The sequence below is a fragment of the Scyliorhinus torazame genome, chromosome 13 (assembly GCF_047496885.1).
Source record: "Scyliorhinus torazame isolate Kashiwa2021f chromosome 13, sScyTor2.1, whole genome shotgun sequence".
Classification (NCBI taxonomy): Eukaryota; Metazoa; Chordata; class Chondrichthyes; order Carcharhiniformes; family Scyliorhinidae; genus Scyliorhinus; species Scyliorhinus torazame.
In genome coordinates this window covers 120,940,951-120,960,041 of record NC_092719.1, presented here as the reverse complement: position 1 = coordinate 120,960,041, position 19,091 = coordinate 120,940,951, and the positions used below count along the sequence as shown (strand labels likewise).

Here is a 19,091-nt window from a genome sequence, read left to right as displayed (position 1 = left end):
CAGACAAGCCCTGACAGCTGGTTTGGCATGTCCCCTCAGCACTATGCTATGCCTTTGGGCACCGCAGCATGTGGAAGTATAACATTCCATCAAAGCAAGAGGAAAACCCAACCCTCTGGCTGACGCTGAACTCTGCCACCTGCCAGGCAATCGCACTGTGGCCTGGAGTTGCCCCACCCACACCCTACCATCCTAATAAAAGTGCCCGACCCAACAGGGATGAGCTGCCAATGGAATTCAGACTGTGGCCTGGGTGTATTCTTGTATTTCCTGACATTAGGGGTTGTTCGGCAATGGAATAGTGGTTATGTGGCAGGTTCAGTAACACATGAAAAATAAAGACTGTTAATCTAGTAAAACACGAGTTCAAATCCAGCCTGCAGCCCACCCACCAGTCCTGCAGTTTAAACAATTCCCACTGCACTAAATCCCTCGCCCACACTGATCCCACCCACCCAATTCCCCTGCTCATGGGTTAACCCTGTCCCCATCATTCCAACCAGCCCCCTGCTCAAGAGCTAACCCCACCCCATTCTCCCCACCCCCCTGCTCGAGAGCTAACCCCGCCCCCATCCACTCCAGCCTCTCTGCTTGAGAGCTAACCCCGCCCCCATTTATCCCACCTCTGCTCGAGAGCTAACCCCACCCCAATCCTCCCCACTTCTTTATGAGCTAACTCTATCCCATCTTCCCCAGCCCCCTTGCTCGAGTGCTAACCCCGCCCCATCTTCCCCAGCCCCCCTTGCTCGAGTGCTAACTCCATCCCATCTTCCCAAGCCCCCTTGCTTGAGTGCTATCCCTGCCCCATCTTCCCCAGCCCCCCCTCGCTCGAGTGCTAACCCCGCCCCATCTTCCCCAGACCCCTTGCTCGAGTGCTAACTGGTTAGTGGTGGTACCCACTCCTGGTACCATGTGGTGTTGGGTGCTCTGAGGTACAGACGAACCAACACGGTTGCGATTGATACAACGCAGTTTTATTCCAACTAGTTATTTACACATCTGACTTGGTACTCAGCACGTGGTGACTGTGTGAGTGTCTTGTTAATGAGGTCCTGGCCTTGTCCTGTCTCCAGATCGACTGACCAGGAGGTGTCGTGTTTCTTGTCTTATACTGTGTCTGCTCTTGTCTGTGATTGGCTGTCGTATTATGTGTGCTAATTGGTCTGTTGGTCTGTCTATCATGATGTGTGTGTTTTATTGATGTGTGTTTGAATATCATGACAGTGGGCACACCAGGATAAGTAAAAGATGAATCCTAGAGGCATCTGCTTCCATTCATGCTTGCTGGACAGGGGTGGGATGTGAAAACCCCAGCCAGTGCTTATTCTCTCCTGCCCAGCCCACGGATAGCTGAATGTGATATAAGAGTTTGGCACATAAAGGGTTAATGTGGGACTGAGACCTGGGACCGCCCACGCAGTGATGCAAGAGAACACACAACCCACACCTAGGTGTCAGTACAGTGTTGGTCAGAGCTGTGTTTCGACACTGTACCTTTGCGTACCCATGTATATAATTTCTCGTAGTCAATAAATACTGTTGAACTACCGAACACTACAATTACGTTAAGGCCTATCGAACCACACCCAACACCTTCCAACATGATGGCAGTGAATGGAGATGCTGTAGTAGTAATGATGTAACACATGGGATAAACTGAGATTACTTGTAAATTTGTTAGATAACGACTTGGGAGGAGATATGGAAAAAGGGTCTGGCACATAAAGGGTTAATGTGGGATTGAGTACAGTATCGTCCACACAGTGATGTAACAGAACACCGAGGGAGTCACATGGTTTTGGACAGAGCCGTGTGCATAAGCTAGCACGGAGATGGCTCCTAGCTTGGATCTTTTGTGTACCTATGTATCTCGCTTCTCGTGGTTAACAAATATTTACTGTTAAACTACCTAAGACTACGAATATCTTAAGACCACTGAATTAGGCCCAACACCTTACAACCTTCGTACCAAATTATGTAGTGTCTTTATCCAATGAATTTACATCTTGGATTAAAAGTATGGTTATTCAGGCCGCCGTGTTTCACTTCAGCAAAGGGTTGGAGCAACATTCGGCCAAAGAGAGACTGAGATGTCTGAGGTTCTCATTGTGTGGATGTAATGAAAGGGTAATTTTAACTCCCAGGGGGTTTGGGTAGGCAGGGGAGAATTGAATGGGAATCTGGAGATTTGGCAGGGGGGGGGGGTTAAGTACATGGGGCAAGTGCAGGGCATGGGAGGTCGTAGCTTTCCTTGTGGGATACAGAGAATGGAATTCTGCTCACACTGGCTACACCAAGGAGGGTTTTTCCACTTACTTTTCAGTGCCTCTTCTGTTCAGAGCCCAGCTGCAGACCTGGCTGTACAAATAGGTGCTGCTCGGGGAGGACCCTGCAGCTGGGGAGCCTGCCGGTGAGGAAGGAGAACCGGCCATCCAACAGGCCGAGGAGGAGGTTGGAAGGAAGCGCCACATGAGGCCTCGTGTGTATCGGCAGCGCCTGTCATTCGAGGACTTGCCAGACTGGGGGCGCCGTCGATGACTCCGGCTGCTCAAGGAGACCAAACGGCATATCTGCCGGAACCGCTGGGATATAGGTGTGGACACCCGCTCCCGATGGCCGTCAAGGTGACGGTCGCCCTGAAGACTTTCGCTGAAGTGTTCAACTTCAGGACTTCCTTCCAGGCGCCAAGTCGGGATCTGTCAGGGGTCTTGTAGACCTTCGTGCACAGGTGCATCTGCGCCGTCAGGGAGGCCCTCTATTCCCGCTTGCCACATTATAATATCGAATTTCAGGATGCCGGGCAGCAGAGTTCATCACCAATGCCCGAATGCCCCATGTGCAGATGGTGATCAATGGGATGCATGTCCCCCTACGAGCACCGACGCATGAGGGGTGGTCTTCACAACCAAAAGGGGCTCCACTCCATGAACATGCGGCTGGTGTGTGACCACAAGGTGCACATCATGCACGTCTGTGTCTGATACCCAGGCAGCGTGCACGACGCCTTGATCCTGTTACTCAACAATTCCCAACACATCTGAGACCCCCCCCCCCCCCCGCAGTCAGGGGTTTGTCCCTGGGCGACAGGGGTTATCCGCTGGGGTCATGGCTGATGGCGCCTTTCCGGAGGCCACGGACCGACGCGGAGACCCGCTACAGCGATGGCCATGCCGCGACCAAAGCTGTAATCGAGCGATGCATCTACATCCTGAATATGCGGTTCACATGCCTGGACCACTCTGGAGGGAACCTCCGGTAAAGTGCGAGGAGAGTCTCCCACATCGTGATGGCTTGCTATATCCTCCACAACATTGCATCACGCAGCAGAGGGTCAACTTGCTTGAGGGGGGGGGGGGATGAACACCAGGCGAGGAGGTCATGGGGGGAGGGCCAGGATGGGCAAGGCATCGGGCCTGGGCAGGCAAAGGAGGCCGCACAACTTGTGAGCCAGGGCTACCTCACACGGGCACTCTAATCACCTCCGGTTCCCCGTCTAGGGGGCCTGGCCAACTTCAGCACGAACATCACCTCCCACCCTCACAACATCACCTCCCTGCACCAAGCACCCCCACCCCACTGGCACCTGCAATCCGTTCCGTGATTCCGACCTACCTCACTATGGGGTGGGGGTCCTAGGTTGGCAGTAACAGCGGGTCTGGTCCATGGGATGGAGGGTGATGACAACCCGCTCTGCGATGAGCTCTGGTGCTCCACATCGTTTAACAACATCCGACTCCTGCCCACGGTAGCATTTTCCGCCGTCCACCTGGGTGATCCATGGAGGCGAGCTGGCCATTCCGTCACATGGTCCCACCAAACCATTTGGGTGACTGAGGTGGTAACTGTGTGTGTGGAGGGGGGCTGAGGTGTAGAGGAATGGGGGAGGGGCCGCATACCGGGGCAGTGAGCGGTGGCTGACCTGGAGGACCTGGCTCGTGCCAATTCCAATGGTCGCACACCCTGCTCCCCCTCTGCAGCCAGTCCAGACCATCCTACAGACAGAGCACCGAGGCAGGTTGGAACGATTGTGAACAGATGTTTATTGTGAACCGGTGAAGACGTTTCTACAGGTTTGTGCCCTCGCCCCTAACACTAGCCCTTGTGCCGCATCCTTACCAACCTAACTGGTGTCAAACGTTCTGGCCCTACAGGCCCTAACCCTACATCCAGGTGGATCCGCAGGCAGTACATCCGGGGTGGAGGCGGCCTGCTGTGATTCCCACCCTGTTACTCGAGTCACCTTTGGCGGCCTCTGGAGTCACCAGTCTTGGATGGGCCCAGCAGTCCAGTCTTGGATGGGCCCGGGGAATGGGGTGTGTGGAATTTGTGGCCGTGGTGTTCCAGCACCTCCCCTGAGTGGCTCACTGGCACAGGCCCCATCAACCCCCACCCCCTCCTCCCTCGGGGGGCTCGATGGCCCCCGGGCACTCCTTGGAATGGGTGTGTGGTCGGGGTGAACTCCAGGTGCCCCCCACCAACAGGCGCTGCAGGTCCTGGAGGCCCGCTCTCGTTTCGACCAGGGTCTCAATGCCTGTGGCCATAGAGCACAGGGACTGGACCCAGTTCATGGCTGTTTTGGGCGGTTAAACCGAGCCCAGTTGGACAAGTGCCACAGATCCACATGGATCCTGACTCTCGTCTCACATGCTACCAAGGGGAGTTTGAAGGCATGCGAGAATTTTGACCCTGCCATTAATACCCACAATGAGGCAATCAGGAGAATGACCTGTCCTAAGAGAGGGAGGTGGACAATCCCAAACCCAAATGGGAAATGGGGGATATAATCAAAGAAGGTGCCCGCCCTCATTCACTCCTCCCAACCCCAGAAGCAGAGAACAGCCCAGAGCGGACCACAGTATTCATCTACCCAGCGACAATTGCAGCCAGACAGACCACTTTGTTAGGGAATGCAGAGCACCCTGCCAACAGTCGCAAACGCACCCACGATACCCAGTCCACTAAAGGGACCTGTCCAACAGGCCACGATAACCTCCGTAGAGAACCCAGACAACCCATACAGCCTGTATCCTAGTTGGATACCATACCAAGTGCATGACGGTGCCAGGCCTCTCTGACTTGGGCATGTAACGCCAAATGAGCTAGTGTAGAGAGACCCCTGGTATATGGCGAGGAAGTAAGACATAGACAGAAAATATATATACTACGAAATTAGGAATAAGCTACGGTCAACTGCCGCTCCACCCATCCCGACTTGTCCTGAAGCCACCCCAGCGCTCCAAAGCAGGTTGGTATTAAAACACGCAGGGAAAGTAGTATTCAACAACACCCACTACAAATTGGTGCCGGTAGTGGTGGATCTAGCCAGGACACAATTATTAGACTTGTGGCCCTCTCCACTCAGGAGATTATACTTCCACTTGACCCATAGGCTATTAGGCAGAAAGACTGGAACAGACGAGGGCGAGAATAGACGCAGGATGAAGGGGCACAAGAGGAGGGAGATCCTGAATGACTTAGCGGCTGTGTCCACAATTAACGCACTTGATTTGACTGATCTGGACAACAAGCTCAGAGTTTTGATCCGACAAGATAAACAGACCTTGGAAATTATCAATTAGATTGTCAAGGGGAGGGTGGAAGATGATGCCAGGCAACAGAACCGAACCTTGTGCAGTACCTATGGGCAGAGGCTGTTTAGCACAGGGCTAAATCGCTGGCTTTGAAAGCAGACCAAGGCAGGCCAGCAGCACGGTTCAATTCCCATAACAGCCTCCCCAAACAGGTGCCGGAATGTGGCGACTAGGGGCTTTTCACAGTAACTTCATTTGAAGCCTACTTGTGACAATAAGCGATTTTCATTTTCATTTCATTTCATTTAATTTCAGTGGGCGGTCGAGAGGTTCAGCGAGAACTGCGACCATGTCAACAGGGGAAAGGTTCTGTCTTGGATCAACGACGAGTAAATCGAACACCTGTCCCGGGGGAAAAGACACCACGATGTCACTAACTGCTAATTACGACAACTGACCAGGGTCTGGTTTAACGATAGTTGGAGAGGAACCCCGGGGTTAAAAAGTCTAATTCTTAATTTAGAGTGTCCAATTTTATATCGGGTCAAAAATTGTGACCCCGGGAGAGCACTGGGAGTGGTATTAGGGATCCCCGAAATCTTAAATAACAAAGTCGAGTTAAGAGTCTTTGAAAATATAGGGGTCATACAAAAGGTAATGTGGATGGGATATAATGGGATCCTACCATACGTGGTCGAGAAAGGAGGGAGGCTCATAGGCACCAGTCTGGACAAATGTAAGCAGACAGACTGAACAGTTGTGTGTCCATACCCGATATATTTACAAACATGCCCTGTGTGGATTCAGGACAAGCACTGATCTAAGCTGTCTGTTGGAAATTCGGAACCTGCAAAGCGATGTCAGCCGGGTAGCCCTTAAGGGGAATGGAGAAAGCTGTATCACAATCTCGCTAGGTCAATACCAATTTGGGGCATCAACATGCAACGTCACCAACACCACTTTCTGCATCAGGCCACACATCCCCGCTGCGATAGGTTTGATTGATCTGGTAGATATACACAGGAGAGAGAAGTGGTGATGAACGTTAACGAGGAGCTCAGGCAGACTCTGGGTGAGTACTTTGAAAAATCGAGACTGGGATAACATTTCTGCTCGAAACTACAACAAATTCTGACCCAAACCTTCGTCAAAGTAGTGCAACAAACAGGAAATCAAAATAAATATCAGTGAGATTAGAGTTACTACCTGGTGGTAGGATTTCTGAGATTGGGGCGCCAACATCCAAATACATCTATGGGCCTGCCTCCTGTCACACCTGACCGTAATAGGCATGCTGCTTATGATTGTCTACTTAACTAACCTCACACTACAACCTGTCGAATGGAAGAAGGAACTAATGCGGCGCTTGGATGTAAAAACTGATTCGGCACCGGGAAGGGACATATTAAGAACTCTACCTGGAAGTTGTCAATATGTTTGGTATTTGATGTACTTGTTGCTTTTGCATTTGTATGTCCAACCATTGTCTTTTGTATATGAACAGTTAGGGAGTAGGATTGTTCGCCCAAGATTCTGATACTTGCCGATCCGATATCTTGGTCATAGTTGTGTGATTCAGGGTAGTGCAGTGGTTAGCACTGCTGCCTCACGGCGCTGAGAACCAAGTTTTGATCCTGGCCCTGGATCACAGTCCGTGTGGAGTTTGCACATTCTCCCCATGTCTGCTGGGATCTCACCCCCACAAACCCCAAAATGTGCAGGGTAGGTAGATTGGCCACTCTTAATTGCCACTTAATTGGAAAAAATAATTGGCTACTCTAAATTTTTTTTAAAAGTTGTGTGATCCGGTTCGCCGACACTCACTGGATCAAGCGGAGGGACTGTGGTAAAATGGACGTGTGGGCGGCATGATAGCACACGGTTAGCACTGTTGCTTCACAGTGCCAGGGACCCGGGTTCGATTCCCGGCATGGATCACTGTCTGTGCGGAGTTTACACATTCTCCCTGTGTCTGCGTGGATTTCCTCCGGGTGCTCCGGTTTCTTCCCACATGTCCCGAAAGGTGTGCTTGTTAGGTGAATTGGACATTCTGAATTCTCCCTCTGTGTACCTGAACAGGCGCCGTCGTGTGGCGACTAGGAAATTTTCACAGTAACTTCATTGCAGTCTTTTAATGTCAGCCTACTTATGACACTAATAAAGATTATTATTATTATTATCGGCCTGAATTTTGGGCCCGATATAAAATTGAACACTCTAAATTAAGAATTAGACATTTTAAATCAAATCACACTCAGCTCCAGGACTGGCCTGCTGGGAATTTGAACTTGGTCAAGTTTGAATACACTGAACACAGACAAACTTCCAGGGCATGTCTGGTCCTGTCCTATCAATCACCCACCAGGAGATAATCGGTCCAATTCATATAGATCGATTGTTTTGGGTTGCCCAGATAAAGCTAAACATTTTGGCACTCAGTTTTTCCACCTTAACCTTATATGGGGAGAGGTTACGTGCAAACAATACACCGAGGAATGGATCCCTGGGGTTGGGTTCCTGGTGTTATCATAGAATTTACAGTGCAGAAGGAGGCCATTCGGCCCTTCGAGTCTGCACCGGCTCTTGGAAAGAGCACCCTACACAAGTTCAACACCTCCATCCTATCCCCATAACCCAGTAACCCCACCTAACACGAAGGGCAATTTTGGACACTAAGGGCAATTTAGCATGGCCAATTCACCTAACCTGCACATCTTTGGACTGTGGGAGGAAACCGGAGCACCCGCAGGAAACCCACGCACACACGGGGAGGATGTGCAGACTCCGCACAGACAGTAACAAGCCGGAATCGAACTTGGGACTCTGGAGCTGTGAAGCAATTGTGCTATCCACAATGCTACCGTGCTGCCCGAGTTTTGCAGAGTTGTAATCGACAACACCAATGGGTATTGCAACCCCCCGCCCTCATTGCTGAGGGCCAGAGAACTTTCTGGCTAGGCAAAAAGATGGGTATCAGCCAGCAGGACCCTCTCCAGCGAAAACTTGCAGAGAGGATTGGACGGCTGACCAGAAACCGAAGGAATCAGCGTGTGAGTCCCACCTTCGTGGACGAAGGCGCTGAGGAAGCGAGACTCAGCGAATCGGACCCGCAGCTCGATGGAGTCCATCGGCTCGGGTAGTATTAAGACTCTTGGGATCATTTATTATTGTTTTAGGATAATTTAAGAAGGGTGACTGTTTTTACTGTAAGACAAATGAATTTGAATCATCCACTTGTATTTGTCTTTTGTTCATCTCGTAAAGAAAGACATCTGGATAAAACGTTTGAGTAATAAACTGGTCAAAGTGTCTTGAGGATTTACAATACAATGGAGACAGCAGTCGGAGTCCTGTTGGATCCCAGGACACAGCTGGGTCCCAGCCAGAGGCCAAGCCCCTGGACAAGGTTATCCCAGAGCTGATGCAGGTGATAGAACACAGCCATGACATTCAGGAGGGGATTCCAGCTACTGCAAGGCCAATTGGAAGAGTCCCGAAGCCTTCAGGAGATGGAGCCGGCATTGCGTGGCACCCAGGCCAGCACCGCTAGGGTGGCAACCGCTGTGGAAAATGTCTGCGTCTTGAGTGGTGGTGTCCAAGGCGTTGCTCAGTCTGACGATTATGGCTTCGGGCCTCTTCACATCATGTCCCAGTCACTGAGAGACATGTCCCAGAATCAGGTGGACATTGCCGAGGCACTCCAGTGCATGGTCCAGTCACTGAGGACCATCACTGAGGGCATCAACACCATGGTGCAGACAATGGGGGGCCTCCAGGACTGGCAGCGCCAGATCATAGAATCATAGAATTTACAGTACAGAAGGAGGCCATGTAGCCCATCGAGTCTGCACCGGCCCCTAGAAAGAGCACCCCACATAAGCCCACGCCACCACCCTATCCCTGTAACCCAGTAACACCACCTAGTCTTTTGGACACTAAGGGGCAATTTAGCATGGCCAATCCACCTAGACTCAGAGGTGGCTACAGGTTACAGGTATTTTTTTGTTTAGGGAAGAGATGAAGATGAGTTAATTTGACAATCTTGTGTTTTCCAAGCTAGATTATCAGTGGCCACTTTGTCCCGATCCATGTAGCAGAGTAGGAGCCTGGTGGCTGCTGGTTTTAAGGAAGTGAACTTAGCCCTGACCCATTCCGTAAAAACGGCATTTGCCTGTAATTGAATTTAAATTCCACCCGCTGCGGATTTGAACCCATGTTCCTCAGGAAATTAGCCGAATTTCTGGATTACAAGCCCTGCGTCAATAGCTCTCCCGTCTCTCCATGTTGAGCAGTGTTCGAACAGCCTGAGACTCCTTATTGATTGTTCAATGTTACATTATTATGCTCAGGTCAGTTGCATTTGCATTAATCATACAGACTTGAAACATGATTTCTCCACAGATGCTGTCAGACCTGCTGGGCTTTTCCAGCACTTGCTGTTTTTATTTCAGTTGCACTAATAATCATTTCTAAACAATGGATGAATCCAATGAATGAAACAGGGATCCAAGCATTCAGGTTCTTGACTATCTGTTGAGTAACCAGCTATTCAACACACGGGCGAGACAACATTCCATTCTGTGTCCTCCAGTTCCTAAGGTGCACAATTCCTTGAATTGGGAATTCAATCAACACTTTGGCCAATTTGAAATCTCAAATCCTTGTGCGGTTATATCCAATGGTCTGCATGCTGACACATCAACAGGACTGGGTTACTGCAGCTCGGCTGAGTCAAAAGATAGCGGGTTCAAACCCCTACTCTGGACACTTCTTCTCCATCTGTGTGGTGCTGGAGGGAGTTGTGCACTGTCAAACGATGCTCTTGTTTGAATGAGATGTTAAACAGAGGCCCCACCTGTCAGGAGATTCCACAGCTCTATTGCAAAGAAGTTGAGGGGAGGAGGGGGGCTCTCCCTGGTGTCTTGGGCAATATTTATCCCCTAGCCAACATGACTGAAGCAGATAATCCGATCATTCTCACATCCCTGTTTGTGGGAACTTCCTGTGCGCTGATTGGCTGCAGTGACTACATCTTTTTTAAGTATTCCATTGGCTGTGGAAGTCTTTGAGAGATCCCCATTCTCTCCTATGGAAATGCAGGCCTTACTTTGAAAGCTGTGGCATTTGTTCTGCAGACGTCTTTTCCAAAATATTATTTCAGAGGGAAAGAAATGTTTCTCATTGGGTCTATAGACTGAAGCAACTGGTTAACCGGTAGGGTGCTCAATAAACTGGTGGCCACCGGCCCACAGCAATGCGGTCGACTCTTACAGGCTCCCCCCTCAGGGATGGGCAATAAACGCTGACCCAGCCAGGGAGGACAAAACCCCATGAACAAATTAAAAGAAAAACTACAGTAAGACCAATTCAAGAAGCCCGTACATTCATAATGGAGCACACAGCTGGTTAAATATAGAATAGTTGTCAACACCTCAAGCTCGGGATATTTAAAGCAGAGACACTCAAAGCGGTAAAAAGAATGGGGGGGGGGGGGGGGGGGCGGACAGATCGATTCACCTGACTGTGCAGTCTGTACACTACTGCGGATTTTCGTTTCAAACTAAACTTCCAAGACACGTGTGTGTTTTAAAGTGTTCAGTAACAGCCAAAGGGTAAATGTCAAAAAAGGGTCGTATTTGGTACGAGGGGCATTATTGGACTTTGAGCATTTTAATAGTGGGTCTGCACAAGAGGTTTGGTGTTGAGAAAGCAGCCCAGCACATACACGCGCGTTACAAAACAGACAGAGAAAGTGTACCTTAACCACATCCTCGTTGATGTGTTTGGGATCTCGGTTGACCAAATCGATTTCTTTGGTGATTCCGTTTGTGACCTTGTTATGGTCGGAGGTCGGGGTTTGAATCTCAGTCATGACCTGCAACAGAAAGAAGGTTTACTACTCAAGTGGCTTGAGCGTTCCGCCGCACTCTGTCAGAGAGTCGGGAATGTATGTGTGGGAAGGAGGGGGGGGGGGGGGGGGTAGATGGTGTGAGAGAAGTGCCCAGGCTTTCCCAACTTCCTCAAATGTAGCCCCACCCTGGCTATCAGTCTGACATGGGCAGGAGACTCCTCTCAAACTACTGTGAGCTCTGAGGGAGAGAGGATCTGCAGCCTGCTGCTGCACCAGCCCATGGCATTCCTTCCAGCCAGAGAGAGAGAGAAAGTCAGCCATCCAGTCCCCTCACACCAATATAGCACATTCCCTCTCGCTGCTTTATTAATAACACTGGAGTCCAAAGCCAGAACAGCGGTCAGGAATTATTCTGATACCTGTACAGAATGAGAAGAGAAGCGAGGAAGCACAAGACAAACTACCTGAGTCAATTCACCCCAGATTGGGGAATGTTCCGAAATTGATTACTGGTAATTGGGCATCAGGTGCTGGGTTAGTAGATGTTGTGTATTGGATATAGTGTTGGGTGTTGGATACAGAGAGGTGGTATTGGATATAGGGCATTAGGTATTGGATATGGGGTTTGGGGTATTGAGTTTGGGGTTTTCAGTATTGGGTTTGGGTATTGGATGTTGGATATAGGGTGTTAGGTATTGGGTTTGCGTATTGGATATAGGGTGTTCAGTATTGGATATAGGGTGTTGGGTATTGAATATAGGGTGTTAGGTATTGGCTTTGGGATTGGATGTAGGGTTTTGGGTATTGGCTTTGGGTATTCGATATGGGGCTTTGGGTATTGGATATAGGTTGTTGGGTATTGTATATAGGGTGTTGGGTATTGGATATAGGTTGTTGGGCATTGGATATAGGGTTTGGGGTATTGGATATAGGGTGTTGGGTATTGTAGAGAGGGTGTTGGTTATTGGATATAGGGTGTTGGGTATTGGATATAGGGTTTTGGGTATTGGCTTTGGGTATTGGATATAGGGTGTTGGGTATTGGATATAGGGTGTTGGGTATTGGATATAGGGTGTTGGGTATTGGATATAGGGTGTTGGGTATTGGATATAGGGTGTTGGGTTTTGAATACAGGGTGTTGGGTATTGGATATAGGGTGTTGGGTATTGGCTATAGGGTGTTGGGTATTGAATACAGGGTGCTGGATATAGGTTGTTGGGTATTGGATATAGGGTGTTGGGTATTGGATATAGGGTGTTGGGTATTGTAGAGAGGGTGTTGGTTATTGGATACAGGGTGTTGGGTATTGGATATAGGGTGTTGGGTATTGGATATAGGGTGTTGGGTATTGGATATAGGGTTTTGGGTATTGGCTTTGGGTATTGGATATAGGGTGTTGGGTATTGAATACAGGGTGTTGGGTATTGGATATAGGGTGTTGGGTATTGGGTTTGGGTGTTAGATCTTCAATGTGGGATCCTGGGTCTTTGGGTAGGGTGCTGAATAAAGGATTTTGAGAATTGAATATAAGAAGTAGCGTATTGGATATAGGGAACTGCATTGGATATCGGGTTTATAGAAGGGGTTGGATTAAGAGACAAGATGCTGGATATAGGACATAGGGAGTTTAATATTGGGTTCAGGGTGTTGGGTATTGAATACAGGTGTTGGATGTTGGGTATAGGGTGTTAGCTGTTTGATATAAATTGACAGATATTGGATATAGGGGACGGAATTCTCCATTTGAGAGACTAAGGCCGGGATTCTCTGAGCCCGCGCCGGGTCGGCGAATCGTCGGGGGGGGGGGGGGGGGGGAGGGGGGGTGCGAAGCCCGTCACGCCGCTCCGATGCCAGGCCGCCAATTCACCGGTTGGAGGCCGTTGAAAGCGGTCCCTGCGGCGATTCTGCACGCTCGACGGGCCGAGTACCCGCCAAGTTCCGCCGAGTCCCGCTGCCATCGTTTGCGTATGGTCCTACCTGGCAGGAACACGGCGTTCTGGCTGCGGAGGCCGCCCTGGTAGGGAGGGGGGGGAGTGCCAACTCCAGGGAGGGTCTCCACGGTGGCCAGGCCCGAGATCGGGGGCAATCGATCGGCGGGCGCGCTAATTCCGGGACGGGCCTATGTTCCCCCGGGCCCCTGTAGGGCCGGCTTTTGGCGGCGGAGCAGTGCTCAGCACTCCGGCGCCATTCTAGCCCCCGAGAACGGGGAGAATGACTGGGCCTGGAGTCCTGTTGACGCCGGCGTCGCTCATACCGGTTTTGACGCCGGCATTAACACTTGGCCGGGATTTCGGAGAACCCGGCCACAATGTTGATGCCTGGACTGAATTGCATGCGGTTCGCGTTCCCATTGGGGATGCTATTTTTGGAGCAATTCAGGACATGTTAATGGGCCAGCACTCTGCCCACGTGAATCTAGAGCAATTTTCATTCCTGCCACGTCAGATTCACTGGGGCCAGAAATGACGCTGGAGAGCCTGACAAGTTGGAGCTGCTTATAAGCACTCCACTCTCCACACACTCTCATTCCAGCCAAGAAGATGGCTCCATGAAGAGCAGCACCACACTTCACGGACGTAGAGCTCATGAGGATGTTGAATGCAGTGGAGGAAAGGCAGGACCCCCTCTACCCCAGGGTGGGCAGGAAACTGCTGCCCACGGTCATAGATGGGGCCTGGGCGGAGGTGATCGAGGTTCTCAGCACAGGAAGCCTCACCAGATGGACTGGCATGCAGTGCTGCAAGAAGATGAACGACCTTAGGGCAGTTCAGGTGAGTCACCACCTCTGTTTCCCTGGCATCACCTCTGTCCTTCGCTCTTCACATCACACTCCCACTCCCATAGAGGCCAATCAAACCCCACCTGCCCGCCATCTCTCTCACATCCCATCCTGCACCAAAGCCCAACAACGAGCCCTCTTTGGCCTTGCACACTCATGCCACTAGCTACAGACCCCCATGTAACCTGCCTCCATGCATCTCACCATGTCCTTTATCTGTCCCCTAGGATAATACGCCTCATTGCAGAAGATTGTGGTATGGGGAGCACAAGGCCCACTCTGCAGGTGTGGTATAGCAGAAATGGAAAAGTATTTTTAAAACAAAACAATGTTTCTTCTATTAACTCAAGTTAACCTTTTTAAACCATACAGTGAACATCTTAGCAACCATCAATTCAAATACAACCCCCAAAGAATACAACACAAAGTAATTCTTACTTTCCTTTTAACATCCATAAGACTTAAAACAAAACCTTTCAACAGAAGCACATCAGGTTAAAGTCACTACTGAGAGCAGTTATTAGTTTTAAATCACCAGGATCGATTTACAGTCTTTGGGTACAGAGAGAGACTCTAATACACCTTCTGGCTGTGACTGCAGCTATCCAACTTTGAAAACGAAACTAAAACACACCCTGCAGCAAACAGCCTAAAATGAAAGTAAAAAGCTGACAGCTAGCCCAGCTCCACCCACTCTCTGTCATCACTGCAGTAATAAACACCCATTTCTTAAAGGTACTCTCACTACAGATATTTATACACACCCATTTATAAACACCCATTTCTTAAAGGTACTCTCACGTGACATAGTGAAACACTGAGCGTCAGCGAACAGGTTATTGCTAAGTAAGTGTCGCTTGTTGGCACTGTTGATGATTCCTTCCATCACTTTGTTAAAAGTATTTTTATTCAACAGATGTTCAACAGTTTTACAATACAAAACAAACCCACCCAAACCAACCCCCCCCCCCCCCGCCCCCCCCCAACAGTCAACGGTGACCAATTCCCGAAAATGCATGATGAACAAATCCCGACATTGTAGAACCATCACTCGTCCCCCTCAGCACAAATTTAATCTTTTCCAGGGTCAGAAATCCCAGCAGGTCACCCCCGCCAAGCCGAGGCACAGGGTGGGGAGACTGACCTCCGCTTCAACAAGATTTGCCTACGAGCAATCAGCGAGGCGAAGGCTAAAACATTTGCCCTCGCACCTGCCTGCAACTCTGGCCGGTCCAACACCCGGATATGGCATCTAGGGGACTGGGCTCCACATCCACAGACAGAACCCCGAGATGGTGCTGAAAACCACCCTCCCAGCTTCAGACAGGACCAAAACATATGAATATGGTTCGTGGGGCCTCTCCCACATCGCTTCACAGCCATCCTCTACCCCCTAAACAGCCGGCTCATCCTCGATTTTGTGAGGTGCGCCTTATGTACGACTCACAACTGTATCAGCCCCAGCCTCGCAAAGTCGAGGCATTCACCCTCCACAGCAACTCACACCACAAACCCTCCTCCAGCACTATCCCCAACTCCTCCTCCCACTTTGCCTTAATCCCCTCCATGGACACCCTGTCCTCCTCCGTGATCCTCCCATAAATTGCCAAGACAACTACCTCTCCACATCTCTCCAAACCCCCACTGACAGCACCGCTTCCAACTGCGAAGAGGCAGGTGCTATGGGAAAGCTGGGAAGACCTTCCTCGCAAAGTCCTGCACTTGCATATACCCAAAACATTTGTTCCGCACCATCCCAAACTCTTGCCCAACTCCTCTAAACTTGCAAATCGCCCTCCTAGAAACAAATTATGCATTTCCTCAACCCCCCTCTCTTGCATCCCCAAAACCTTGCATCTATCCTTCCCGGATCAAACCCATGGTTCCCCCTGACTGGCATTCCCCCCCGACCCAGCCCCCAACCTAAAATGTTGCCTAAACTGCCTCCAAATCTTCAATGTGACCACCACCACCGGGTTCACTGTATACATCTTGGGGCCATTGGGAGCGGCACCATTTCCAGAGCCCGCAACCTTCCATCACTTTACTGATGATGGTGATTAGACTGATGGGGCAGAAATTGGCTGGGTTGTATTTCTCTTGTTTCTTGTGTACAGTATATACCTGGGCAATTTTCCACATTGCTGGGTCGGTGCCAGTGTTGTAGCTGTACTGGAACAGCTTGGCTAGGGTGCGGCAAGTTCTGGAGCACAAGCTCCCAGAATATTGTCAGGGCCCATAACTTTTGCAGTATCCTGTGCCTTCAGCCGTTTCTTGATATCACGTGGATGAATCGTATTGGCTGAAGACTGACATCTGTGATGCTGAGACCTCCAGAGGAGATCAAAATGGATTATCCACTCGACACTTCTGGCTGAAGATTATTGTGAATGCTTCAGCTTCGTCTTTTGCACTGATGAGCTGGGCTCTTCCATCGTTGAGGATGGGGATGTTTGTGGAGCCTCCTCCTCCTCCAGTGAGTTGTTTAATTGTCCACCTCCATTCACGTCTGGATGTGGCAGGACTGCAGAACATAGATCTGGTCTATTGGTTGTGGACTTGCTTAGCTCTGTCTATTACTTGCTGCTTATGCTGTTTAACACACAAGTAGTCCTGTGTTGTAGCTTCACCAGGTTGACATCTCATTTTTCGGTATGCCTGGCACTCTTCATTGAACCAGGGTTGACCCTCTGGCTTGTTGATAATGTGAGAGTGAGGAATGTGCCAGGCCAGGTTACAGATTGTGGTTGAGTACAGTTCTGCTGCTGCTGATGGCCTACAGTAAATAAACTCAGGGGCTGTTCAGCACAGGGCTAAATCGCTGGTTTTGAAAGCAGACCAAGGCAGGCCAGCAGCACGGTTCAATTCCCGTATCAGCCTCCCCGAACAGGTGCCGGAATGTGGCGACTAGGGGCTTTTCACAGTAACTTCATTTGAAGCCTACTTGTGACAATAAGCGATTTTCATTTTCATTTTCATTTCAGTGCCTCATGGATGCCCAGTGTTGAGTTGCTAGATCTGTTTGACGTCTATTCCATTTCAGGTATCAATCGAGTAAACCTCCTCTGAACCACCTCCAATACATTTGTACCCTTCCTTAAGTAAGGAGACCAAAGCTTCACACAGTATCTGAGATGTGGTCTCAACAGTGCCCTGTTAACTGAAGCATATTATCCTTACTTTTATGTTTAATTCCCCTCATAATAAAGGATAACATTCTATTAGCCTTCCTGATTACAGGCTGCACCTGCATACTAGCTTTTTGTGATTAATGCACGAGAACACCTCAATCCCTCTGCACCTCGGAATTCTGCATTCCTTCTCCATTAACATAAAATTCTGCATTTTTATTCTTCCTGCCAAAGTGAATATCCCACTTTCCCACATTATACACCATCTGCCAGGTTTTTACACACTCAACCTATTTATATTGGGGCAGCACAGTAGCATTGTGGATAGCACAATTGCTTCACAGCTCCAGGGTCCCAGGTTCGATTCCGGCTTGGGTCACTGTCTGTGCGGAGTCTGCACATCCTCCCCGTGTGTGCGTGGGTTTCCTCCGGGTGCTCCGGTTTCCTCCCACAGTCCAAAGATGTGCAGGGTAGGTGGATTGGCCATGATAAATTGCCCTTAGTGTTGGGTGGGGTTACTGGGTTTTGGGGATAGGGTGGAGGTGTGGACCTTGGGTAGGGTGCTCTTTCCAAGAGCCGGTGCAGACTCGATGGGCCGAATGGCCTCCTTCTGCACTGTAGATTCTATGAAATATTCATCTGCAAACTTCTTCACAACGCATTCTCCTATCTATCATTTGTGTCGTCTGCAAATTTAGCTACCATGCCTTCAATCCCTTCATCTAAGTCATTGATGTAAATTGTAAAAGGTTAAAGCCACTGCAGGTCTTCACTCGTCACATCCTGCAAATCAGGAAAAATATAAAGATTTATGCATATTCCCTTCATAAAATCGCTACTGCACAGAAGGAGGCCATTCATCCCATCGAGTCTGCACCGATCCTCTGAAAGAGCAGCCCAGCTAGGCCCACTTCCTCGCTCTATCCCCATAACCCCACCTAACCTGCACAACTTTGGACACTAAGGGGCAATTTAGCATGGACAATCCACCTAACCTGCCTATCTTTGGACTGTGGGAGGAAACCGGAGCACGCGGAGGAAACCCATGCTGACATGGGGAGAACATGCAAACTCCAACAGACAGGCACCCTAGGCCCGAATTGAACCTGGGCCCCTGGAGTTGTGAGGCAGCAGTGCCACCTTGCCACCCTTTTTTTCTGCCAGCCAGCCAGTCTTCAGTCCAGGCTAATATGTTACCCCCTACACCATGAGCTTTTATTTTTTGCAATAACCTTTAATGTGGTACCTTGTCAAATGTTTTCTGGAAATCCATGTACAGCACGTCTACAGGCTCCCCTCTATCCACAGCACATTTTACGCCTTCAAAGAGCTCTAGTAAACGGGTTAGACATGATCTCCCTTTTATTAAACCATGCTGATTTTTCCTGATTCGCTTGAGCTTGTCAAAGTGTCCAGCTATATTCTCTTTAATGATCAATTATAACACCTTCCCCACATCAGATGTCAAACTAACTGGCGTATCATTTATATTTGATACTTTCCAGTCTTGAGGGAGCTTTCCAGAATCAAAAATTAACACCAACACATCACTATCTTATTAGCCACCTTTTTAAGACCCCAGGATGAGGTCCATCTGGACCTGGAGTCTTATCATCCCACAGTTCAATGAAGAGTGCAGGAGAGCATGCCAGGAGCAACATGAGACATACCAAAAAATGAGATGTCAACCTGGTGAAGCAGCAACACAGGACTACGTGTATGCCAAACAGCATAAGCAATAAGTAATGGACAGAACTAAGCAATTCTGCAACAAACGCAGTCAGATCTAAGCTCTGTAG

At 49.6% G+C, this 19,091-nt stretch overlaps 1 protein-coding gene across 2 annotated transcripts in view; it reads right to left on the bottom strand.

Annotated features, from left to right (window-relative positions):
• LOC140388262 (caveolin-1-like) overlaps positions 1-19,091 on the bottom strand; it is a 44,697-nt gene that overhangs the window by 9,239 nt on the left and 16,367 nt on the right. The window contains exons 1-2 of one of the 2 annotated variants that reach the window (XM_072472120.1): positions 11,568-11,611; positions 11,290-11,406 (exon numbers count right to left, since the gene is read on the bottom strand). In XM_072472120.1, coding sequence (XP_072328221.1) covers positions 11,290-11,403 — 114 coding nt within the window. In that variant the 5' untranslated portion in view covers positions 11,404-11,406; positions 11,568-11,611. Of the gene's footprint in view, positions 1-11,289; positions 11,407-11,567; positions 11,612-19,091 lie in introns of those variants that run through there. The other variant, XM_072472121.1, reaches the window with a different exon arrangement.